This window comes from Squalius cephalus (assembly GCF_949319135.1).
Source record: "Squalius cephalus genome assembly, chromosome: 3".
NCBI classification, from domain to species: Eukaryota; Metazoa; Chordata; class Actinopteri; order Cypriniformes; family Leuciscidae; genus Squalius; species Squalius cephalus.
Window position 1 is genome coordinate 18733855 of NC_137124.1, and position 20637 is coordinate 18754491.

Consider the following 20637-nt stretch of genomic DNA (forward strand, 5'->3'; position numbering starts at 1 on the left):
TGCTGTGCAGTTGTCAAGATGTTCTGTTGTTTTTAACATATTTCTATGTGGTTTCAAGTCTATTTTTAGGTGGTTGCAACAAATGTATACAATGTAATGTTAAAGTCTCTTAAAAAATGTTTTTCAGGGGACTACTGTAATGCGGTATTGGCTCCAGCCTACACTTAGGGGAGACACTGATCTAGGCTCTAGTTCTAGTCTATTTTACTCATGTCTCTCTCATTTCTTTGCCTGTTTTATTGTCCATAAGGTGATATTATTAAGTATGATAGCACGCCTCATCGGGCTGCGTTATTTGAACTATCATTCATATCTGTAGCACAAATTTTGTGGGAAAAATTACATGCCGAAGTGTGAACAATAGTAATGGTGACTAAGAAAATATATTTTGTCAGGTTGATTCAGTAAGTCTACTCTATTTAGTTTGGGGTCTGTAAGATTTTTTCTAAAATGTTTTTAAAAGAATTCTCTTATACTCACAAAGGCGGTTATTAAAAAAATAATATTGTGAAGTATTATTACTAAAAAATAATTAATAGTAAAATATAAAAAACATTAAATAATTGTTTTCTATTTTAATATATTTTTAAATGTAATTTATTACTGTGATGGTAAATCTATATGTTTGATTTCTGGAGCCAATACTAGTCTTCAGTTTCACATAATTCTACAGAAATCATTCTAATATGCTGATTTCGTGCTCAAGAAACATTTCTTATTAACAATGTTGAAAACAGTTGTGCTGCTTAATATATTTGTGGAAACCGTGATGAATAGAAATTTTAACACTTTAGTTTAGGGTCCAATTCTCACTATTAACTAGTTGCTTATTAGCATGCATATTACTAGGATTTTCTCTGTTTATTAGTACTTATAAAGCACATATTAATGCCTTATTCTGCATATTCTACATCCCTTAATCCACCCAAGTACCTAAATTTAACAACTACCTTCCTAACTATAATAAACCGTAATTAGGAGTTTGAGGCAAAAGTCGTAGTTAATAGTGAGTCAATTGGACCCTAATCCAAAGTGTGACCGAATTTTCAAATAAATAACATTTATTTAAATAGATTTAGCCTAAATAGATTATATATCTTTTAAATATAATAGTATGAATTTATCGATTCAGGATATATTTTTTTATAAGCCACAAAGAGGTATAAATAAGTTTATAAATAGTATATAAATAATAGTCAATATTCGACTTTATTGGTACTTTTTTTTCTCCTTGCGCTTTTTTGTGCTCGTTGAGTAACACATTTAACTGTAACATACTGTCTTTGCATACTAAATCTATCCATACATTATCAAGTCTGACTGCTCTCCATACTACAACAAGCTGTAATGGTGACATTGATTGCTGCAATTTATTTGCCTAATTATAGCCATGAAATGTATGTCCCTCAGGTCCACCAGCTATAACACACACATACATTCTTAACTCACTCTGCCAGGACTGATCATAGGACAAATAGCCCCGAGCACTAGTTACGGCAGTTTCCCACCTTGCCCACATTAAAGTCTGAATGAAATATCTACGGTGAGAGGATGAAGTTATTTCTGTCAGAGTCAATGATCCTCTGCTTGGCCTGAGCAGCGTGAGAATGTAGTAACACTCTGCTGTGCTCAAGACAACCACCAGGGAATGCTGTTGAATCTTTGACTTTCATAGGTCACACGTGGACAGCACCAGAGAGGTGGGGGATTAGTTTTCTTTCAATGGAGCAAATCTCATTCAGGATTTAAATGGACAGCTTGTGGAGATTTTTCCCTATTGCTCATTTATAATTTATATCAAGTTTATTGAATTCATCATAGAGTTAGCCTAGGTTAAAGTCTTTCCCTCTTCCCTGATAGAGTCCAAGATTACTTTTTTTTTCTTTCGCATCACTGCCCATGCTATAGTGTTTACATGACTGATAGCAGGCCATCAAGGCTCATGTCGTCATGTCTGTCCTGGCTTTGACCTCTGGCCTTGTAGTGATGCATTTAAAGTCCAAATGCTTTTTATAAATACTTTTTTTCACATTATCCACAAAAATATTAAACAGTACAACCAGTTTACAGCTGTGACAATTAGAAATGTTTCTTGAGCATAAGCCTGTCGTGATTATTAGTTGTCTGATTGTGGTTATTCAGTCTAATCGCAATTATATTATGCATTATAATTACTTCAATCACATTTTGCCATCTAAATAAGGATAATTTAAGCACTGAAAGAAATGCGATCAATTGTACAATATTGTATCTCCTTTTCTGGTTTGGTAGGGAGAATAAGGGGAGTAATCTGGCAGGCAGTGAAGAATAATGAATATAAAAAACACTGTTATAAAGTACACAATGAAAGTCAAAGGTCTTCCTTCATAAGAAATAAAAGCTTGTGGCTTTAACCAGACTATATATATCATTTATGAATTATATTATATTTTGTGAGACACAAGACTAAAGTAATGGGTGCTGACATATATTATATTATGTTATGTTTTATGTTATATATGTATATATATGAATTAAATGATATTATATGAATCATGTTATGTTATGTTATGTTACTATCATTACTATCTGTAGCACAAATTTTGTGGGAAGAATTACATGCCGAAGTGTGAACAATAGTAATAGTGACTAAGAAAATATATTTTGTCAGGTTGATTCAGTAAGTCTTCTTATGTGAGACACAAGACAAGAGTAAGGGGTGCTAAAAATATTTCACAGTATCACCGTTTACTGTGTTTTTGATCAGATTTCCATATCATGACTTGCAGCAGTCACGAGTACTTTTTAATTCAGAATCTTGCATATCTCTATTCTGCACCATTTGATCAGCTCTGTAAACCTGAAGGCAGATGCACAGGACAGGAAGGTTCTGGTTTCATGTGGACCGCAAGCTCATCAGTTACTGCTGATTTGAGGCGGCCCGTTGCAGCAGGTGTAACCTGAGACCACTGAGGATGGGGGCGATTGGTCAGACCCTTCTTTCTCTGCTCAATTTAGGGATGAGACCTCTTTTCTGTCCCCCCTCATCCTGTAGAAGCTCACAGGGGAGATGGAGAAGGTGCTGACAGCCTGACTCTGGCTGAATGGGGGCGGCTCAGTTCAGGCTGATCCAGCACTAATTTCACCCATCCAACTCCGCACTCCACACCCTCTACAGAAGGAAGGAACCAGAGCAAACAGAGGTCATATGAGCAATTAGCACCGGGATATTTTTGGCACACGAGACACATACCTTCAGTAAGATTCCAGTGAGTTTAGATAACTGTGAGGCTCAGAAATATTAGTCTTGTTGGGTGTTAAGAGCACGTGCCAGAAGATACCTCAAGGAAAAGAGAATAATGATTTGTGGATAAAATCTATCTTCAGATATCCTGAATTCTTCTTGAGGCACATACATAAGAGAAACCGAAAAGTTTAGTCTTTTCCGGAGTGTCCTTAGGTCTTCAAGGCCAAATAAGTGGTGAGTACCATACAACTCTGTTATTTTTTCTGTTATTCCCTTGAAGAGATTTATCTACAGGAAGATGTAGACTCAGCAGATTGTATTTAACAAATGATCATTAATTACCAAATGACTAAGTTCCTTTTTTTTTTTTTTTTTTTGATGATGATCTAAAGCAGTCATGATGGAAGTCATATTTTATTATTATAGCTCAATATTACCACAGCTTAACTAGATAGCCAATAAACATGTTTAAGTTATGGTTATGACTATAATTTCGAAGGGATGCTGTAAAATCCATTAAGTCTATGGCAATGGTTAATATATCACACAGTTTCTAAATGGAGCCATTATCTATTTATTTCACACTTAATGTGGATTGCAAGAATGTAAAATGCTGAGTTAAAGAAGAACTGTGTACTGTTGGCAAATATAGTGTTCTTATTGTGAAATTTAGATTTGGTAGGGTGATTCTGGATGTGAATATGATGTCTGAACTTATTTGGCACCTTTTAAAGTTTCTCTTATAACATGAGATTGATGGACACACTGTAATATATTTAATTTTACAAATGTTCCAGCTTCATATATTTCTAATAAAGTAAAATTAAGATATTGCACAGTTACAATGTAAAGAAACTAAATTCAAATTCAACTATTTCTAACACCAAGTTTGTGGGATATGATACGAAATTTCACTTCATAATGATTATATTTTAACACCGTATGATGTGAGAATGAGGACGATTCAGTAAAATTAATTTGAAGTTCGATTGCAACCCCCCCCCCCCCCCCAACCAAAAAAATTATTTAAAATGATGTCACTGTATCCGTTCCACTTTACGCTTGCGTCATCAAAGCAGCAGCTGTTTACCCCTGTTGCATGGTCCCAACGACAAAGAAGGTGGCAAAATGCATAGCGTTGCTCACCTCACTATTAAGTTTTGGTTTTGAACCTTTAGTTTTGTTTTTAAAGCATCAGCACATAACCGCTTATCTGCCGCGAATGTACTGCAAATGTTCTTTGCAGACACCTGAGTTCGGAAAACGTCCTCCAAATGAACTGAACTCGGGTGCACACCAAAAGTGCTAATGTGAAAGCACCCTAAGTGACATCTTGTATGGTTAGTTTGAATGGTTAAAGGTTTGCTTTCAGATGATAATGGGAAGAACAGGCAGCTTTTGCAGTATTATCAATGGAGGTTTCTGGGATTTCATCATGGCATCCAAGAGTATAGATCTGCAACTGTCTTGCTTTTCCAGACATCAGATGTCAGTGGAGGGCAACTAAAGGCTGATTTAATGATAACCATGAAAAATACATTGCGAGTCTGAGACCACATTGAAAATGTTAAAGTCTAATTTAAACCTGAAAGCAGAAAGTTTTAGTATTTTGATAAACAAAAGTCAGAGAAATATTATGAACTATTTCTAGGTCCGTAATCGGAAGTAAATATGTAAGAATGACTATCAACAAAAAAACATAAATTTGACATTATTTTATAGTAGAATTACACATAATGTAATGCAACGTTTAAATCATTTATAATTTTTCAGATTGATCATGTGAACTCCTTTGAATAAACGGTCATGTTCATCTGGGTACTTTTTGTCTACTCTTTTATGAGTACTGTGAATTTGGCCATACTACTTTTGTCACATACTGTTTTTCGTCTACTATATATTAGGGAAGTATGAGATTTCGGATGCAGCCTTGGTTTCATTTTCATGGACTTTTAGTTTGTTTCTCTTCAGTTTGCTGTTTCCTGTGTTCCTTTGCTCCATTTTTCCCGCCAGTTATTAATTTCAATGGACACTCATTCAAATCATTCTGTACACCTGTTCATCATTTAGCTCTTTATCTTTGTATATTTAAGTTCCTCTGTGTTTGCAGTTCATTGTCCGGTATTGTCGTGTGCTACACACTTTGTTTTATATAATAAATACCTTTGTTTTGGAACCTTTTGAATCTTTATCATCATCATCATCATCATCATCATCATCATCATCATCATCATCATCATCATCATATGGACTAAAGCATTACACTTCCATTGAAGTACCAGGGACAATTTGTTGATTTGAAGAAAAAAACTGCAAAGCAAAATAATTGCTACTTGTGCTCCATCTTTTGGACTCAATCATATTTACAGAGTTGCTATTCAACTTAAGTGTATTTTATAATATTGAGAAGGAGAAAATGAATCCCTTTTAATTTCAGGAAAGCTTAAAACATTTTTTTTTTTAACAGTGATGTTATTACAAGGAACTGTAGGCCTATGTAATTTGAAGAATGTGTTTTTATGTCGCATATATGTGGGAAGAATTGCTTCACAACCTCTCATTTGCTGTTTAATTACCTATACATTAGTGGCTTTCAGCACGGATACGGAGGAGGCTGCCACCTTGCTAATGGCTGAAGGTCCCCTTGGGCTGTGAGACCGTAATTGGTTTAGTGAGCTGTATATGTGATGTTTGATTTTAATTACTCACTCAGGTGAGTGCCAAATGCATGTGCATGATTGAGCATCCTTCATAATTCAACCAGATGAGCTCCTCCTCTCATTTTTTTCCCCCCTCTTCTGCCCTTTGCCTTAGTGCAACCTGCCTTGCATTCAAAATGACATATTGTGGGGTCCAAAAGTCTAAGATCACTTGTGAAAATGCTTCTGTTTTTCAAATTGAATGTTTTTTAATTTTTTATTATTACTAAATTATCAAAATAAAACTGAGTTACAATGAATTTGTGTCAACAATAAGGGTGTGTTCACACTTGGCATGTTTGGTTTGATTAAAAGGAACCCTGGTGCAATTGCTCTGTTACTGCGGTTCATTTGAATTAGTGTGAACACTGCCATCCGAACCCTGGTGCGCACCAAACAAGAGGACCGAGAACGCTGAAAAGATTGGTCTCGGTCCGCTTCCAAATGAACTCTGGTGCGCAACACTGACTAAAGACATGTAAGCAAACTAAAATCGGGACATGATGTCACAAGATGCGACCCTAAAAAGGACAGAATGCTCAAGCATACCTGTTTTTTTCTTGTCATAGTCACAATGTTGCCCATCACAGCCCATCATTTTGTTTGTTTGTGTGACAGGGATTCCTGCTGCTGTTTTGACTCCTTTACACATTTCTTCCTCTTCACACAAGCTCTTCACGAGTTCTCAGCTGGTCAAAATTCCATCATATGTAGGCTACACACATAGACATACAATGAGTGCATTTAGCCCAGCACACAGCATTGTTTTGGATGTTCAGTCTCGAAATAAATGTCATAGAAGCCGACCAATCAGGTTGTGAACATATCCTTATGCCTTTAGGTTTGGTGTTAAAAATGCCAGAACTAAAAGTCTAAAAGCAATATTGGTTGATCTCTAATTGCATATTTGATTTAGTGACCTTGAAATAGTGCAGAATCAAGATTTCCTAGTCATTTTGGCATAATAATGCTTCAATGTTTTAAAACCCAGAAACTTTATTTCCAGGTTTAAATTATAATACTGAATCCCAGATTTCCAGTGATGTTTTCCATGACATTTGGACCCCACTGTAATTGAAGGCCAGACCCCATACGGTATTCTTAGTGAATCTCATTTTACATCTGGGCTGTGGGAACAGAACAGGAACTGGGGTTGAAGGGGTTTCATTGGGGGATTGTGACGAGCATGAGTAACGGAGGGCTGTTCCCAGTCTCCCCTCTGGATTACCTCAAGGCTCAAGACTCATCCTTCACCTGCAGCCGCTCTTTCATTAGCTGATAGCGCCCATTTGCACAGCCTATAATCAGTCTCGCCAGTTGGAGCCGTGCCAGTTCCCTTCTTTGAGGCTTTAAAACGTGCATTTTTGTTCTTTTAAATTGACTTTTTCTTGTTCTCTCCTTCTGTCCATTTTAATCAGTTCTTTTCTCTTTGACTCAACCTTTCTCCCTGCCTACTTTAATCTTGCGTCTCATCCCTTTTATCACCATCTCATTTAATTTCTTTCCCTTCCTGCCTCCCACCTCTCTATCCTTTCCCTCTTCTCTTTTTCCTCCTCTTGCATCTCTATCATCCCAATCTGCTGAAGTCGTTTCCATTTCACAAATGCGTAATAAGTAGAGACCCTTGCGTCATTTGACCGTGACAAATGTGAAAGGGTACAAGGTGCAGCAGAGGTGAAACGGTCTTGTGTTTGTGTATTTGGATGTGCATGCTAGCTGTTTGTGCACCATCCCCATCCCCCCCCGTGTCTCTCGGTGAGTGGGAGATCCCGGGAGCGGGAAGGCCGTTTAAATGAAACTCGTGAGCTGGGCAGTGCTTGTCTGCAGCAGTAACGGCAGCTGTGCTCCGCTCAGAGGAGTGTTTCCCGTAAGCTAGCAAATCTGCGGCAAGCATGTGGAACCGGGCGAGTTATTCTGAGCACATCTCTCAATCTGGGCAGCCCTACTGCAGTGTGCCGCACAGGTGTGTATCTGCTCTGTTTCTCCTGCTTCAGAAACACAGATCTGCAGATCTAGACCTGTATCAGTTATACTGACTTATGCATGATGCATTTATATGTACAAGTTGACGACTGTCCCGTCATAGAGGAACGTGTTAGGATGGATCTTGTTTGATACTGTTAAGCTTTTGATTCACTGCTGATGTTGACTCAAGGATTTCTTTTAAGAATGCAGCCTGTGTTTATTAATGCTTGCTGTAGCTGTGTGCTCCCTGCTTTTATCTGCTTTGAAATCTGTTATCCTCAAGTGAAATATTCAAGGGTCATTTGCAGAACGATCTGTGTCTGATCTGTTTAGGCTTCTAGTTTAGAAATACTCATGGGATATGCAGGCAGATCTAGATTCGAGCTGAGCTGGTTTCTTGTTTGGGAGCTTTTCACACACATCTCTCATATGATCTCACACTCACACTCACACTCTCACACACACACACACACACACACACACACACACACACACACACACACACACACACACACACACACACACACACACACACACACACACACACAGGACAGAAACAGATTTCTGAATTATCGTCTTAAAAGCATAGGCCTTTTATTTAATGTTGCAAACATCTAAACTGCAATTTTTACTTTAAAGCTACCTCAATAACTAATATTGTCAGTTGGGATTGCAGAAATAGTTAATGTTTTCAATAAGGTTTCCTGAACACTCTACTACCATTGGCTGACCAAACTGATTGCCCTACTCCTAAACTCACAGCATTGGCTGAGCACAATATTTTAATCGCCTTATAGTCGAATTTTCATTCATTTTTTTCATATTTTGATATGATAGAAAGTATTTAACTTTACTATGAATATTTTTTTATAAAAAACCTGTTGTCTAATGTTTTACCATCTCATGAATAATTGGACGGCAGTTATGCATTATAAAACTTGTTATAGCTTTTAAGAGGATGATGATTTTAATTAACTAATCTATTAGTTCTAATAGTAATCTAATAGTATATGTTAATTCTATTGTAAATCAATATAATATGTTCAATGTTTAGCCATGAACCGGTTATTTTCTTAATATTAATAGTAGATGTTAATTATACTTAAATTAACAATGGGTTGTAATTCCCAAAGTTGTTGTGTATTATTATGTCTCATATTGACATTGTTTTAAATCTGCACAATATCTTAGTACAGTACATTGATTTACTTTTACAGTTTTAACCTGTCTACTCTGTCATTATGGGACCTGCTCAATGTTTTGATGCTGAAATGGTCTTGGTGTCAGAGGGGATTATGAAAAAACAGTATCCATCCATCTATTTATCATTCCCCCCTCTGGCTGCCCTTCCTGTTACCTCCACAGTGAAATCCTGTGACAGCTCTGGCTTAGACTGCATGTCATCTTCCAGCCATCATCTATGCTACAGCCACTGGGTCTTAATGTGGACCTTGGAAGGAGCTGCAGAGACTATTTTTATTGGGGGATGTTCAGTAAATCAGTTATGGGTTCTTTGGTTGAGACCGAGAAACCTGGATCTGACATTCCTACAATAGAATCATGAAACCTCATTTGTTTGTTTCAAGTGATTTAACACTGGAATCTGGAGTTCCAGGAAATTGTCCAAAATACCACTCTGTCTTTGCTTAGGTCCTGGGAGGGAATTGTTTGTGAACAAAGGCCCTGAGTAGTATGTAGCTGGAGATGACATGCCATTCCGTTTTGAAATTCTCAATAGTCGACTGTCCTAGTATCATTACACGCATGCATCAGTTGCTTTGGCTTTATGCAGTCAGTGCCATCTAGTATTTTGCTTTACTTCATAGTGCATTACTCGCAGTAAACTACTTGGAAATTGTGTGATTAAGTGCTATTATCCTCATTAGACTTTTTATATGCTTTGGACATAAAAGCCAACCACTAGGCTATATTAGCAAGCACAGTTGTAACATAAAAGCCAACCACTATATTAGCTAGCACAGTTGTAACAGAGACAGGGGTGTGCCAACTGCAACAAAAAAGGCAAACCCAAAAATGTTTTGAACAGTAGCAGCACCACTGCTCTGAATGTACTGGCAGATGGAGGTGTAAAATGTCGTGATGATGAACTCAAGGGTTCAGAGTGTTTATTCCAAGAAGTGCAAAAATTAAGGTTTCCCAATGGTGTGCAAATGGTATTTACAGTGGAAGTCCAAAAGTATATGCAATAAATAAATAAACAGCCAAAAGTTCATTTGTATATAACTTTTGAACAATGCCAATAAATTGACCCAGAACACAGCAGCAACTATACTCCAAAACTTCAAACAACTGAGAGGCCATCTTAAAAAGGCAGAGCCCCTCCTACTTGGACTAAACCATTTAGAAATTAAAAGTAATAAAGAAATTTAAGAAAGACAAAGAAATGTGATTTAACAAAGATGTAACCTGATATCATAATACAAAAATCTATAAACATTTGGAATAAAAAATACTCAATTATTAATGTTTAACAAACAGATCACAAATCTCCCCCTCATGAGAACAAAGAACTGTGCCTTCTATTGGCGGGAATGAAATCTTTAAAATGGTGTAGCATTTTCTGTGTCTGTTTGGGATGGGGAAAGCGTTCAAGTACGCATAACTATTTATAATATGTAATTTGCTATGGAAACAAACATTTAACATGATTACTGGGCTTGTTTTACTTCTAAATACATACAACACTTTAAAGGTTAAACTGAGTAACAAATGGCATAATGGAGACAGGAACAACAATAAACAATACACATGATCAGTGACACAAACATATCTGTGTTAACTGCATGGTGTTCAAATTTGCACTTAACAGATAATGTGGCTGAATCTGAAATCACCCCCCTAAACCCTCAAATAGGGCATTATTTGAGGGGACATTCATTTGTAGTGGTGTCCGAAACCATTGTGGACGTTGCATGCACTCATTCAATCCCACATTGCACCGCAATAACAAGTCTACAGCCGATGTACGCTCAACGGCTGTCTGAATTCGCTCACTTGTTTTCATTCACTTCTTCAAGTGAATAACGTAGGGAATAGTGATTGAGGGTTTAGGGGGTGATTTTTGGATTCAGCCTGTGTGTTATGATGTTACAAGGAGAAGTGTATGTATGCAAGTATGTTCACAGTCTAGTGACAAAATAAGAGTCCTTTTCACAGAGCCTCACTGTGACAATACTGTTATATACTGTGTATACTGTGTATACAATGAATTTTCTCTGTTTCAGGGGTTTGTCACACATTCATGCCAGTTCACCACGTCTGCCCCTCCGTACGTTTACAGCTTCTTGTTAAAGTAATAATCTCTTAATGTCACGCTGGCTTACCCTGTAGTTATTATCTTCTCCATACACCTGAATTCTATTTGCTCTCTTGACTAATGGAGCACAGGTTGAGTTAACAGTGCGTGCTTTAGGTTCCTCTGGGAAGGAGAACATGTCTTCCCCACTGCAGTCTAAACAGAATAAAGAGAGGGAGAGAGATTTTGTTGTAAACTAGTAATATTTGTAATAAGTATTTTATATATATATATATATATATATATATATATATATATATATATATATATATATATATATATATATATATATATATATATATATATATATAAAAATATATATATGCTTATGTATAGGATAATACGTCATAATTCAATTTTTGTAGTTGATATTTTGTGTAAAAGATTGCTTAATGTAAATGCTCTTGATATTTACTGAAAGTTTTATGACAAGAAAGTATGGATCAGCTGTTAATAGCTTTTGGAAGATATTCTAATCTGTTTAGTGGGCACAGTTATCAGCCATCGCAGAATGACCAAATATTTATCGTCCTGACCAGATTTTGGTGTATCCGATTCAGTGGTGTGATTTATGTGTGTGCATTTGTTTTTTTTACAAATGATATATATATTTTAAATGCCACAGTAGACATTTGCATGATTCTGTTATCAGAGACTGTTATGTACTCATCAGTGCTTGTTGTAACTAGCCATCAGACCCTGCTCAGCCCAAACATTCGACTCGCTGACCTTTCTACAGTGTCCCTGTCCTTATCTGATCAGTGCTTTTTTTAGGCAGCGTATTGTATGTACGGGCAGGGTGTTCACAAGGCTAATGCATATATATGCTTTAAAACCAGACTAGCAGTCCTATAACTGGATTGGTGCGAATGGCACTCAGTGTGTTGTGTCTGTGTGAGCATATTGACCGTGAGGTGACAGAAGGACGAAGGCCGACTGCTGGAACCAAATAGGATTGTGCAAGTTTCATTGCTTATAGAGCCCATTAGCACTGGTTTCCCCACCTTTTTTGTCTCTCTCACTCTTTATCTCTCTTTTGTACTGTTGTGATGGAAAAAAGTGACTGATTATTCATAATATCTTCATTTAAATCTTTATGGAAAACAGCCCAGAAATACCACAATGTTCTCGAACCATCTCTTAGTTGTGGTGTCGGACACATGGTCATCATTGTTTTTCAGTAATGCTGCATGACTGTTTCTACAGTTGGTTACGCATTATATACTAGGTGTAGTTTTATTGTGAAGTGAAACCAGAGTTGCCTGTTTATGACTAAAGTGAAAACAGTTTTATTCACATTGGTAGTAAGGATGCACGATTTGGGAAAAATGTGATACATTTAGATATTTTAAATGTATTTATAAATTTATAAAATATAAATATTTGGTTTATATATATATATATATATATATATATATATATATATATATATATATATATATATATATATATATATATATATATATATATATATATATATATATATATATATATATATATATATATATAAAATTTTTTTAAATAAAAAAAACGTGATTGCGATTTTCTCCAGAATGCACAATTTACACAAACAATTATAAGATTATGATAATAGTAACATTATTATTCATAATAAAAATATTAAACAAAAAATGAAATATTAGTGTTGAACTAATACTATTTAATGGTAAAATACAAAATGTATACAATACAAAATAACAACAATATTGATAGTCACACTAAGCCATATCAAGATTCTGATTTTAATTAGAAAAACAATTGCATATTTATAGCATTTTATTTCAGTATTAAAATATGTTTTCCTAACATTTAAACACTGTGACTCTGCTATCAGCATTTCTCCATTTGTTTAAGCATTTTGTACTGTTGGCTGAACCAATTGCATTAGTTTAGGGCAGGACTGTGTTTGTGTGACCAATGGTGGACGGGTAATTATGGAAATTCACTTCTCAGTATTTATGCAATTCTGCATTTTGTATCTAGTGGCACAGCAATTCACATTTCAACTTTTAGAATTTAAGAGAAAGGGCCAGCCTCCATGGGTGGGCTCTTTCTCCTTTCTTTTCTTTATTTTTTGTAGTTGAGATGTACTGTAGGGTTCACAGAGAAACCTCTGGCACTCTCACTGTAATGAATAATGTGTCTGACAGCTATATCCTACTATCTGTGCCTCTGTCCTTTAAGGCCTGTTAAAAAGAGCCCGTGTCTGTTGTACAACTCACCCCTGGCCCTACACAGCAGGAGATGCCAGACTACTGCTCTGCGGTGAATGTAGGTGAACTCATGATGCCGTATGCTGAAAGGAGAAGAAGAATCCAAATTCTGTAACTACAATTAGACTGTAATATACCTTAAGAGTCCTATGGCTTCTTTGACTTAAGCCTGAGTTGGCAGTGTATTGATTTTTTTTTAATTGACTTGTTAGTGGCAGTTCTATTTGAACCCAGTGATTATTTATATTACAGTGCAGAGAGTCCGGGGCTTTGGAGTGAGCTACATCTCCTTATGCATAATGGATTGTGTTGGCCTTTATGTGTAGAGGATATTGCTGAAGGAAAATGTTTAGTATCAACAATATAACAATGCTTTTTCTAGACTTTATTAAGATTCTGAAAGTTGGAATGGCTTATGATTTCTGTTGGGATTATGGTCACCGCCCCCCATCCCCCATTTAGACCAGAGATGAAATGGATAATCCAGATGTAAACATATGTGGTCATTGGTTAGTGTTTGAATATGTGTGTGGGTCAGATTTTGCCTGGACCAGTCAACTGTCCCCAGGTTTAATAAACATTCTGAATAATGTCTTAATGAAAATGCAGAAAGGTTTCTGTGAGCTAAGTTTAGGGATAGGATCGAGAATTTGAAATGTCACTCAGTTATTGCTATTATAAAACATTGAGATCAATGGAAAGTCTTCACCATGATGTAAAGCAAACTTTATAGTGCACCATTACACATACATCAATTCCTTTTGTCAGTCATTATTACACCCGGGAGTTCTTTTTTTTTTTTTTTTCATATAAAAAAATAAAATAAATAATGTATTTAAATAATTCTTTAAATAATAAAGAAGAAAATGCTTGCCAGAAAACAGCTGTTCAGGTACAGCAGTCAGTGTGGCATCCTGTAGATAAAACAATGTACAGCTATAGAGTCATTGCTTGTTCTTTGAGACTGGAATATTTGCATTTAAAAAAAAACGTCCTCTCCTTCCACATTGGGGATTCTGTCTAATGGTATCAGTGTCTAATGGATCGTGACATGTGCAATAATACAAGAACAATGTCCTTTTGTTACATGCAACATATAAGCATTTTATTAAGGGTTTGTTTAGCACAGCTTTCCCTAGATGCAGGAAATCAAACCAAGGGTTTCCCCCCTTTTTCCACTTGATAATTGGTTGTTTAAGGCATTGTTGCTACTACTAGAAAGTCTAATGACCCGTTGCCTTGGTTAGTAGGAAGTAGTAACTTGTTTTAAAAGCCACAAATAAGAGGTCACACAGTCTAAATGGTCAATTTTTGGATCATCTGAATTAAAACCTTTTTGAATAAAATACTCAACGGTTGTTACTATTGGTACGTTTTTTTTTTTTCTTTTTTCTGGCATGGCAGAACACTGGCTCTAATGCCACTGATGTATTCTGCCTGCTGTAAATCTGTTTTATGCACATGGAGCCTAACGTTGTGACAAGGTTGCTTACATTTGGAGGAGAACCATCAGTGATAAATGCAGCTAAGTGTTTGGCTGAACTGAAGCCATCGTCTGTCGAAGCCTCAACTGCAGAGTGTCCTGAGAATAGCACAAGCCTGAACATTTCTAATCTAAAGAGATGAGCTGAAAACTGCTCAGAGGACTTGTCGGAAGCAAAGCTCTTGTAAGATTACGAGATGTCTGAAGCTACAGAAACGCAGATAATTTAGTGCCTTCATCTGTCCTAAGGAATGACAGGAGGAATATATTCTTCCTGTGCTGCTTTAGGCATCTTTGATTTTGTCCTTGGGTTACTTTTCTTTGATTTGGCTTTGACTTCAACTTCAATTTTCCCTAGAGGTAGCCTTTGAAATAGTTGAAAATCTCCTTAAATTTTTTTTTTTTCCGCTTTCAGCGAGTTAAGAATGTTTTCTGTGTGTGTGTATATGTATATATATATATATATATATATATATATATATAATATATATATAATATATAATATTTATTTATATATGGGGTGTGAATCTCTAGGGATGTGATGATAAAATGATTATCAGTGCATCTTGATGCTTTTTTTTCTGATACGGGATTTCTTTTTTTTTAAATGTGTGACTTTTGAATGTGTGCTTAAGAAACATGTCTTATTAATGTTGTGCTGCTTAATATTTTTTGGGAAATCAAGATACGTTTTCTGGATTTTTTTAATAGAAAGTTCAAAACAGCATTTGTATCAAAATCAACATTATACATACATGTCTTTGCTTTGCGTTTGTGTTGCATACATGTCACTTTTAATCAATTTAATGCATCCTTGCTAAATATAAAAGTATTAATTTCTTAAGAAAAATAATATTAATGACCCCAAACTTTGGAACGTTATCTATTTATGTTTTATGACCTACAAAATGGTCTTAAAAATGGAAATCTGTTATGAATTTTGAGTTGTTGAATTTAGGGTACACCATTAGCATTCTCTGTGTGCTCTCTGGATGGGCAGTTGACAGCTCTTATTAGGAAGAGTGTGGCCTGAGAGGAATGTGTATTTCCTGTATGACAGTATGATCCTGCAGAGTTTGTCCTTGCTGCAGATATTACAGGGCCGTTCTGATTTTGACTGTGTGGAGTCCACGGGAACGTGTTTATGCCCAAAGAACAACTGTCACAGCAATATTTCCCTCTGCAGCACCCTGCTGACAATGTATTGTCTCATATCGTTGTCTCATTTTCCCTCTGACAGTCAGAAAGAAGGTATTGCATCTCAAGTTAAATCTCAGGTTAACATTTTCTTAGGTCACTGCAGGTCAGGTCACTCCCAAGATCACAGATCCTAAGAATATGGAGGCAGTCAAATGCTCAGTGTTTTACATAAATATCTGATAACATGAAACCCACATCTAATAAGGAACTATAATGGTGGAAAAGACAAGGAAAGGCATACTTGGTTAGTGCATATTTGGTCTTGTATTACTTTTTAATTTGCAGTCACTTTAGTCCAATTAAAACAGGAGGTAGTGTAGTGCTGTGTGTATAATTTGGCTGATTGTCTCAATGATGACTTCATCCAGTGTGACTTTTCTAGGTATTTTGTCCCACACCAATAGGTTAGGATTTCCAGACATTTTAAGAGAAACAAGTGCCTCCTTTTATCTTTTGTTTGTGCCTTATTCCTGTGTGTATTCCTGATCCATGTTTATTAAGTGGATCTCATTGCTGTTGATTACCTGGCTTTCGAAAGAAAATATAATAATAGTTTGTGCTCTCGGGCTAGTGCAAAACACGGGGCTTTAAATCTTAGTAGGAACAGTCCTATTTACAAAAAATAAAATAACCTGGGTGATTGTGTTTTAATAGAATTTGATACTTTTCCCATTTTTTTTTTTCACAGCTCCCGTGTATTTAATCTGCAGCAATATAATCAGTATCAGTGTTTCTAATTTCGCTTTATGACAGCCTCATTTGGATGGCCGTGGTGATGTGGTGCCTGGGGCTGTCTAAGACTACAGACCACATGCGACAATTACTGCGACAAATCTGCGGCCCAGTCAGTTTGTCATTACTGGTTAGCTTCGTCAGATTACTGCAATCTCTCAATTCCAAACCTAAAACAGCACACCATCAAGACTGAACACCTTATTCTAGCCCAGAGAATGCAGTTGTAAAGAAGATTGTCCTTACGTTAACACTTTTATATAAATATATGTGTGTGTATGGTACACTGAAAACATTTTGGGCATAGAAATGATTATCACTCAGAAATTGCTAGTAAATTTCATAAATAATTAAAAAAAATCTGCAAGTAACACATTGAATTAAAAAAGTACATCATTGCTGGCAAAGTGAGCTTTCATTAAAGCTTGGCTGCCTTTGCAGTAGAAAGGTGATTTAAAAAAAAAAAAAAAAAAAAAACATTACTTGGTGCTATCTGGCTAGAGAAACCAGAAAAACTTCAACACCCATAATGCACTGGGCATGTTGCCTTCCAAGGCCATGCACTGGCCACTATGGATACAGCTGACCATAGTCAAATAGCGCCTTTCTTTAGTAGGAAATACTTCTTAGCATGCTTTTAGTCATATTGGAGTCGACTTGTATTGTTCCTGGGAGCAAGAATTCAAAGAATGAACGTTTAGAGTGAGTTACTTTTGGTTTCCAGTGAAGGATCCAGAGCGTTGTAGGCAGTGGATAAAGGCTGCAAAGAATCGTAAATATGGAGAGAACATTGCGAACATTGTGTTTGTAGTCAAAGAAACTGCCGTTTCGTCAAAACTTCAGTCGCATACAGGTAAGAAAGCTGTTGCCATTTTTCCATAATGCTGTTTAAAGAGAAAACAAAGTACGATACAATTTTCTGTGATAAACCTATACCTTACAATAACTGTTTTGTTAATAACCCTCGGTCGATCTGACTGTCTGTGGGCGGTATACAAAAATGCTGAAGTCAGGTAACACAGAGAAAGAGTAAACATTGTGCATTATCATATTCTACCGATATTGTAACAATTCAAAGCGAGTAGAAAATCGGTGAAGTTACACTTTAAACATTACATTTTGAAGTAAAAGAGCTGACTTTAATAGTTTAGTATGCACATCATGCAATAAGTAACAAGTCATGAAAATCATGTCAAAAAATGTTGTGTGCATTATCAACCATGATTAATTGCGGTCCCAAAGGAAGGAACATAAACACAGTATCATAAACTTATGCATCTCATGTTCTGCCCTGATTCCAAAAACAAGTTTGTTATTACAATGCTTGGAACAGTTTATGATTTTGAATAGTCACCACTATAATGACATTTCAGTGGTATTCTGTTATTTGATTTATTGTAAGTTTCTTTTCTATGTATTTAGAATGTAAATGTTGACTTAACTGAATTAAGATGAAGATATCCGGATGTGCTGCTGCTCTGCTGCAGTCTCAGGGCATCATATCTATCCTGCAGCTATTACTGCAGATGTTGAGGTACTAAACCTAGACATGGCATCTGTCGGTTTATATGTGTTGGTTGACGTGCAAACTTTATGGTTTGTGATTTCATTTGTTTTCCCCCTGTCTGACATTTGTTTAGCTCAGAATTACTTATCAAAACCACTCATGTCCATGTCATTCTGTCTCTCCTGTCATTAGGACCCATCTTGCCATATGTGTTAGCAAAGCCCATGAAAGTAAACTGATGCCTCTGCTAGACGTGAGCAGTCAGCTAAACCGAATCAATGTTGAGAGGCTGTGCGGAGCTGAGATGAACTCGCGAGGCATGTTGTTGGGGTTGCTATAGAGTTTGAACCCGGCACAGGTCACTGTTCCTGTAGCAGGTTTGGGTGTGTTTCACTAATTATTTCCTTCTGATTATTTCAGGTAACAACTTTTTTTTTCCCACCCCAAGCCTCCAACACAAATTGCTGTCGCTATTGATCTTCTAAGTGCCTTTGAAAGTCATTTCATTGTGACTGTCCGGGTGGCTGTAAAACAGCGATTTCTGTGATAAATTGCTGCGAAATTGTTCTTTATAAATATTTATCAGCAGGCTAATTTTGTGCCAGTGAAGTGATGGAAGTGCTGATGCTGCCACATTCTTATGGGCGCATCTTTTCCCTCAGGCCATTGTGAAGATCTCGGTATATGGACAAAGGGGGTGTGTATAATGCTTTGTTGATCAGTAGTTATTTAACTAAGACTTTTTTTGCCGACTAATGACAAGCCGTTTGATGGGCTTGTTAATATTAGGCTATTAAAAGACCCAACAGAAGTGCTGACCATAGGAAGCTCCATCTCATAAACGAGGATGTAAACCGTTTCAAGGCCAAGGGTTCAGCTTCTTCAACTTTTGTTTTGTTAGCTGTTCTCAAACTTTGAAGATTTTTCCAGAGTTTCGCCTCCAGGCGCTCTGGAACGCGCTTTTCTGGGGGCTTTGAAATCCAAAGGAGTTCATCTGAGCAAATGTTGTCATGGTAATGCTCTGTTAGCGAGCAAAGCACCGGATCAGATTTTCATTTTAATCAGTTTTGTCTGAAATTAAATGGGTTACATCAAAAACATGTGGGGTTTATTTTCTGTGTAATCAGAGGTTGGATATTTTATGAGTCGTGATGGGGTAGTTGTTATTGCTTTAACTGTTTGTTTGTGTAGGAAATTGACCTAATCATTTTGGTAATTACTGTATGTCTCACTTAGCATTGGTTCTCTTTTAAGTCTCTCTTTACACTCACTGCTTGCTTGACACATCATCATCAGTCCGTCATGCTGCTCGGTGGACTGGGTACTGCAGCTGAGCCTGTGAGCAACCAGGCGGAGCGAACGACATTTGTGTTTGTGTTCAACTAAACCTCCCATTCGTTGTTCCGGGACCCTTGTCCTTTTACTTCGCTCTAATTAGCTTTCTGCTGGGGTGCTCTTCAGTTTTGGGGGGCTATCCTTTGAAATGTGTTGTTTAATGAACATGTTGAGCTCTCAATGTTCTTTAAAGTCTGAGACTTGTTTGGACATGTGAGGTCTTTTATGTGCTTTATGTCCTTATATTGGAAAACTGTCCTTTGTATCAAGGAAGCTTGAGGTAGCCAGAATGGCAGGATTGCTTTTTTTGTACCTTTTTTTTAGGAGGGATGCGGCCTCACTCTTGAGGGGCCGGGATCATGATGTCACTCAGCAGCAGATTAGGGGCCGTTACCGAAAGGATGGTCAGTGTGTTCAGAGAGAGGTGCTCGATGCCACCAACAGGAAAAGAGCAGTCACTGTTGCTGGTTAGACTCAGAATAGGGTCAACAATTTTGAAGAGAGAAGTTTGTTTTATCATGCGGATATATTACGGCTGGTTTAATGTTTACATTCATGAATTTGGCACATGCCTTTATCCAAAGAAACTTACTTTTGTACTCAAGCCACATGCACTCCCTGGGAATTGAACTCATGAATTTGAATAGTTTTTACTTATTGTAAAAAAAATATATATATTTTTTTTTTGGTAAATGAAGTATTATACATGTTAATTACATGTTAATTTAGTGTGATTATTAAAATCTTAGCAAATATTCAAAATTCAAAATTATCTTCATTTGAACCAATTATATGCATTTTACATTTTTATTTGATTGACAACTCTTTTATATATTTGTAACTCCTCCATAGCCCTTAATATGGAGAATAATATATTTTTTTTTGAGTAATAGGACCTATCCAGAACTCTGTAAAATAGCTTTTTGAATACATTATATAAAACCTTTAAAATCATCCAGTG

General features: G+C 36.4%; 1 protein-coding gene across 17 annotated transcripts in view; it reads left to right on the forward strand.

The window, feature by feature from the left end:
• The window catches only part of plekha7b (pleckstrin homology domain containing, family A member 7b), a 94306-nt gene that overhangs the window by 16065 nt on the left and 57604 nt on the right, over nucleotides 1-20637 (forward strand). The window contains exon 1 of one of the 17 annotated variants that reach the window (XM_079866143.1): nucleotides 7745-7888. The exons of 15 other annotated variants lie outside the window; for them this stretch is intronic. In XM_079866143.1, the coding sequence (XP_079722269.1) occupies nucleotides 7818-7888 (71 nt within the window). In that variant the 5' untranslated portion in view covers nucleotides 7745-7817. Of the gene's footprint in view, nucleotides 1-7744; nucleotides 7889-20637 lie in introns of those variants that run through there. One more of the 17 variants, XM_079866155.1, reaches the window with a different exon arrangement.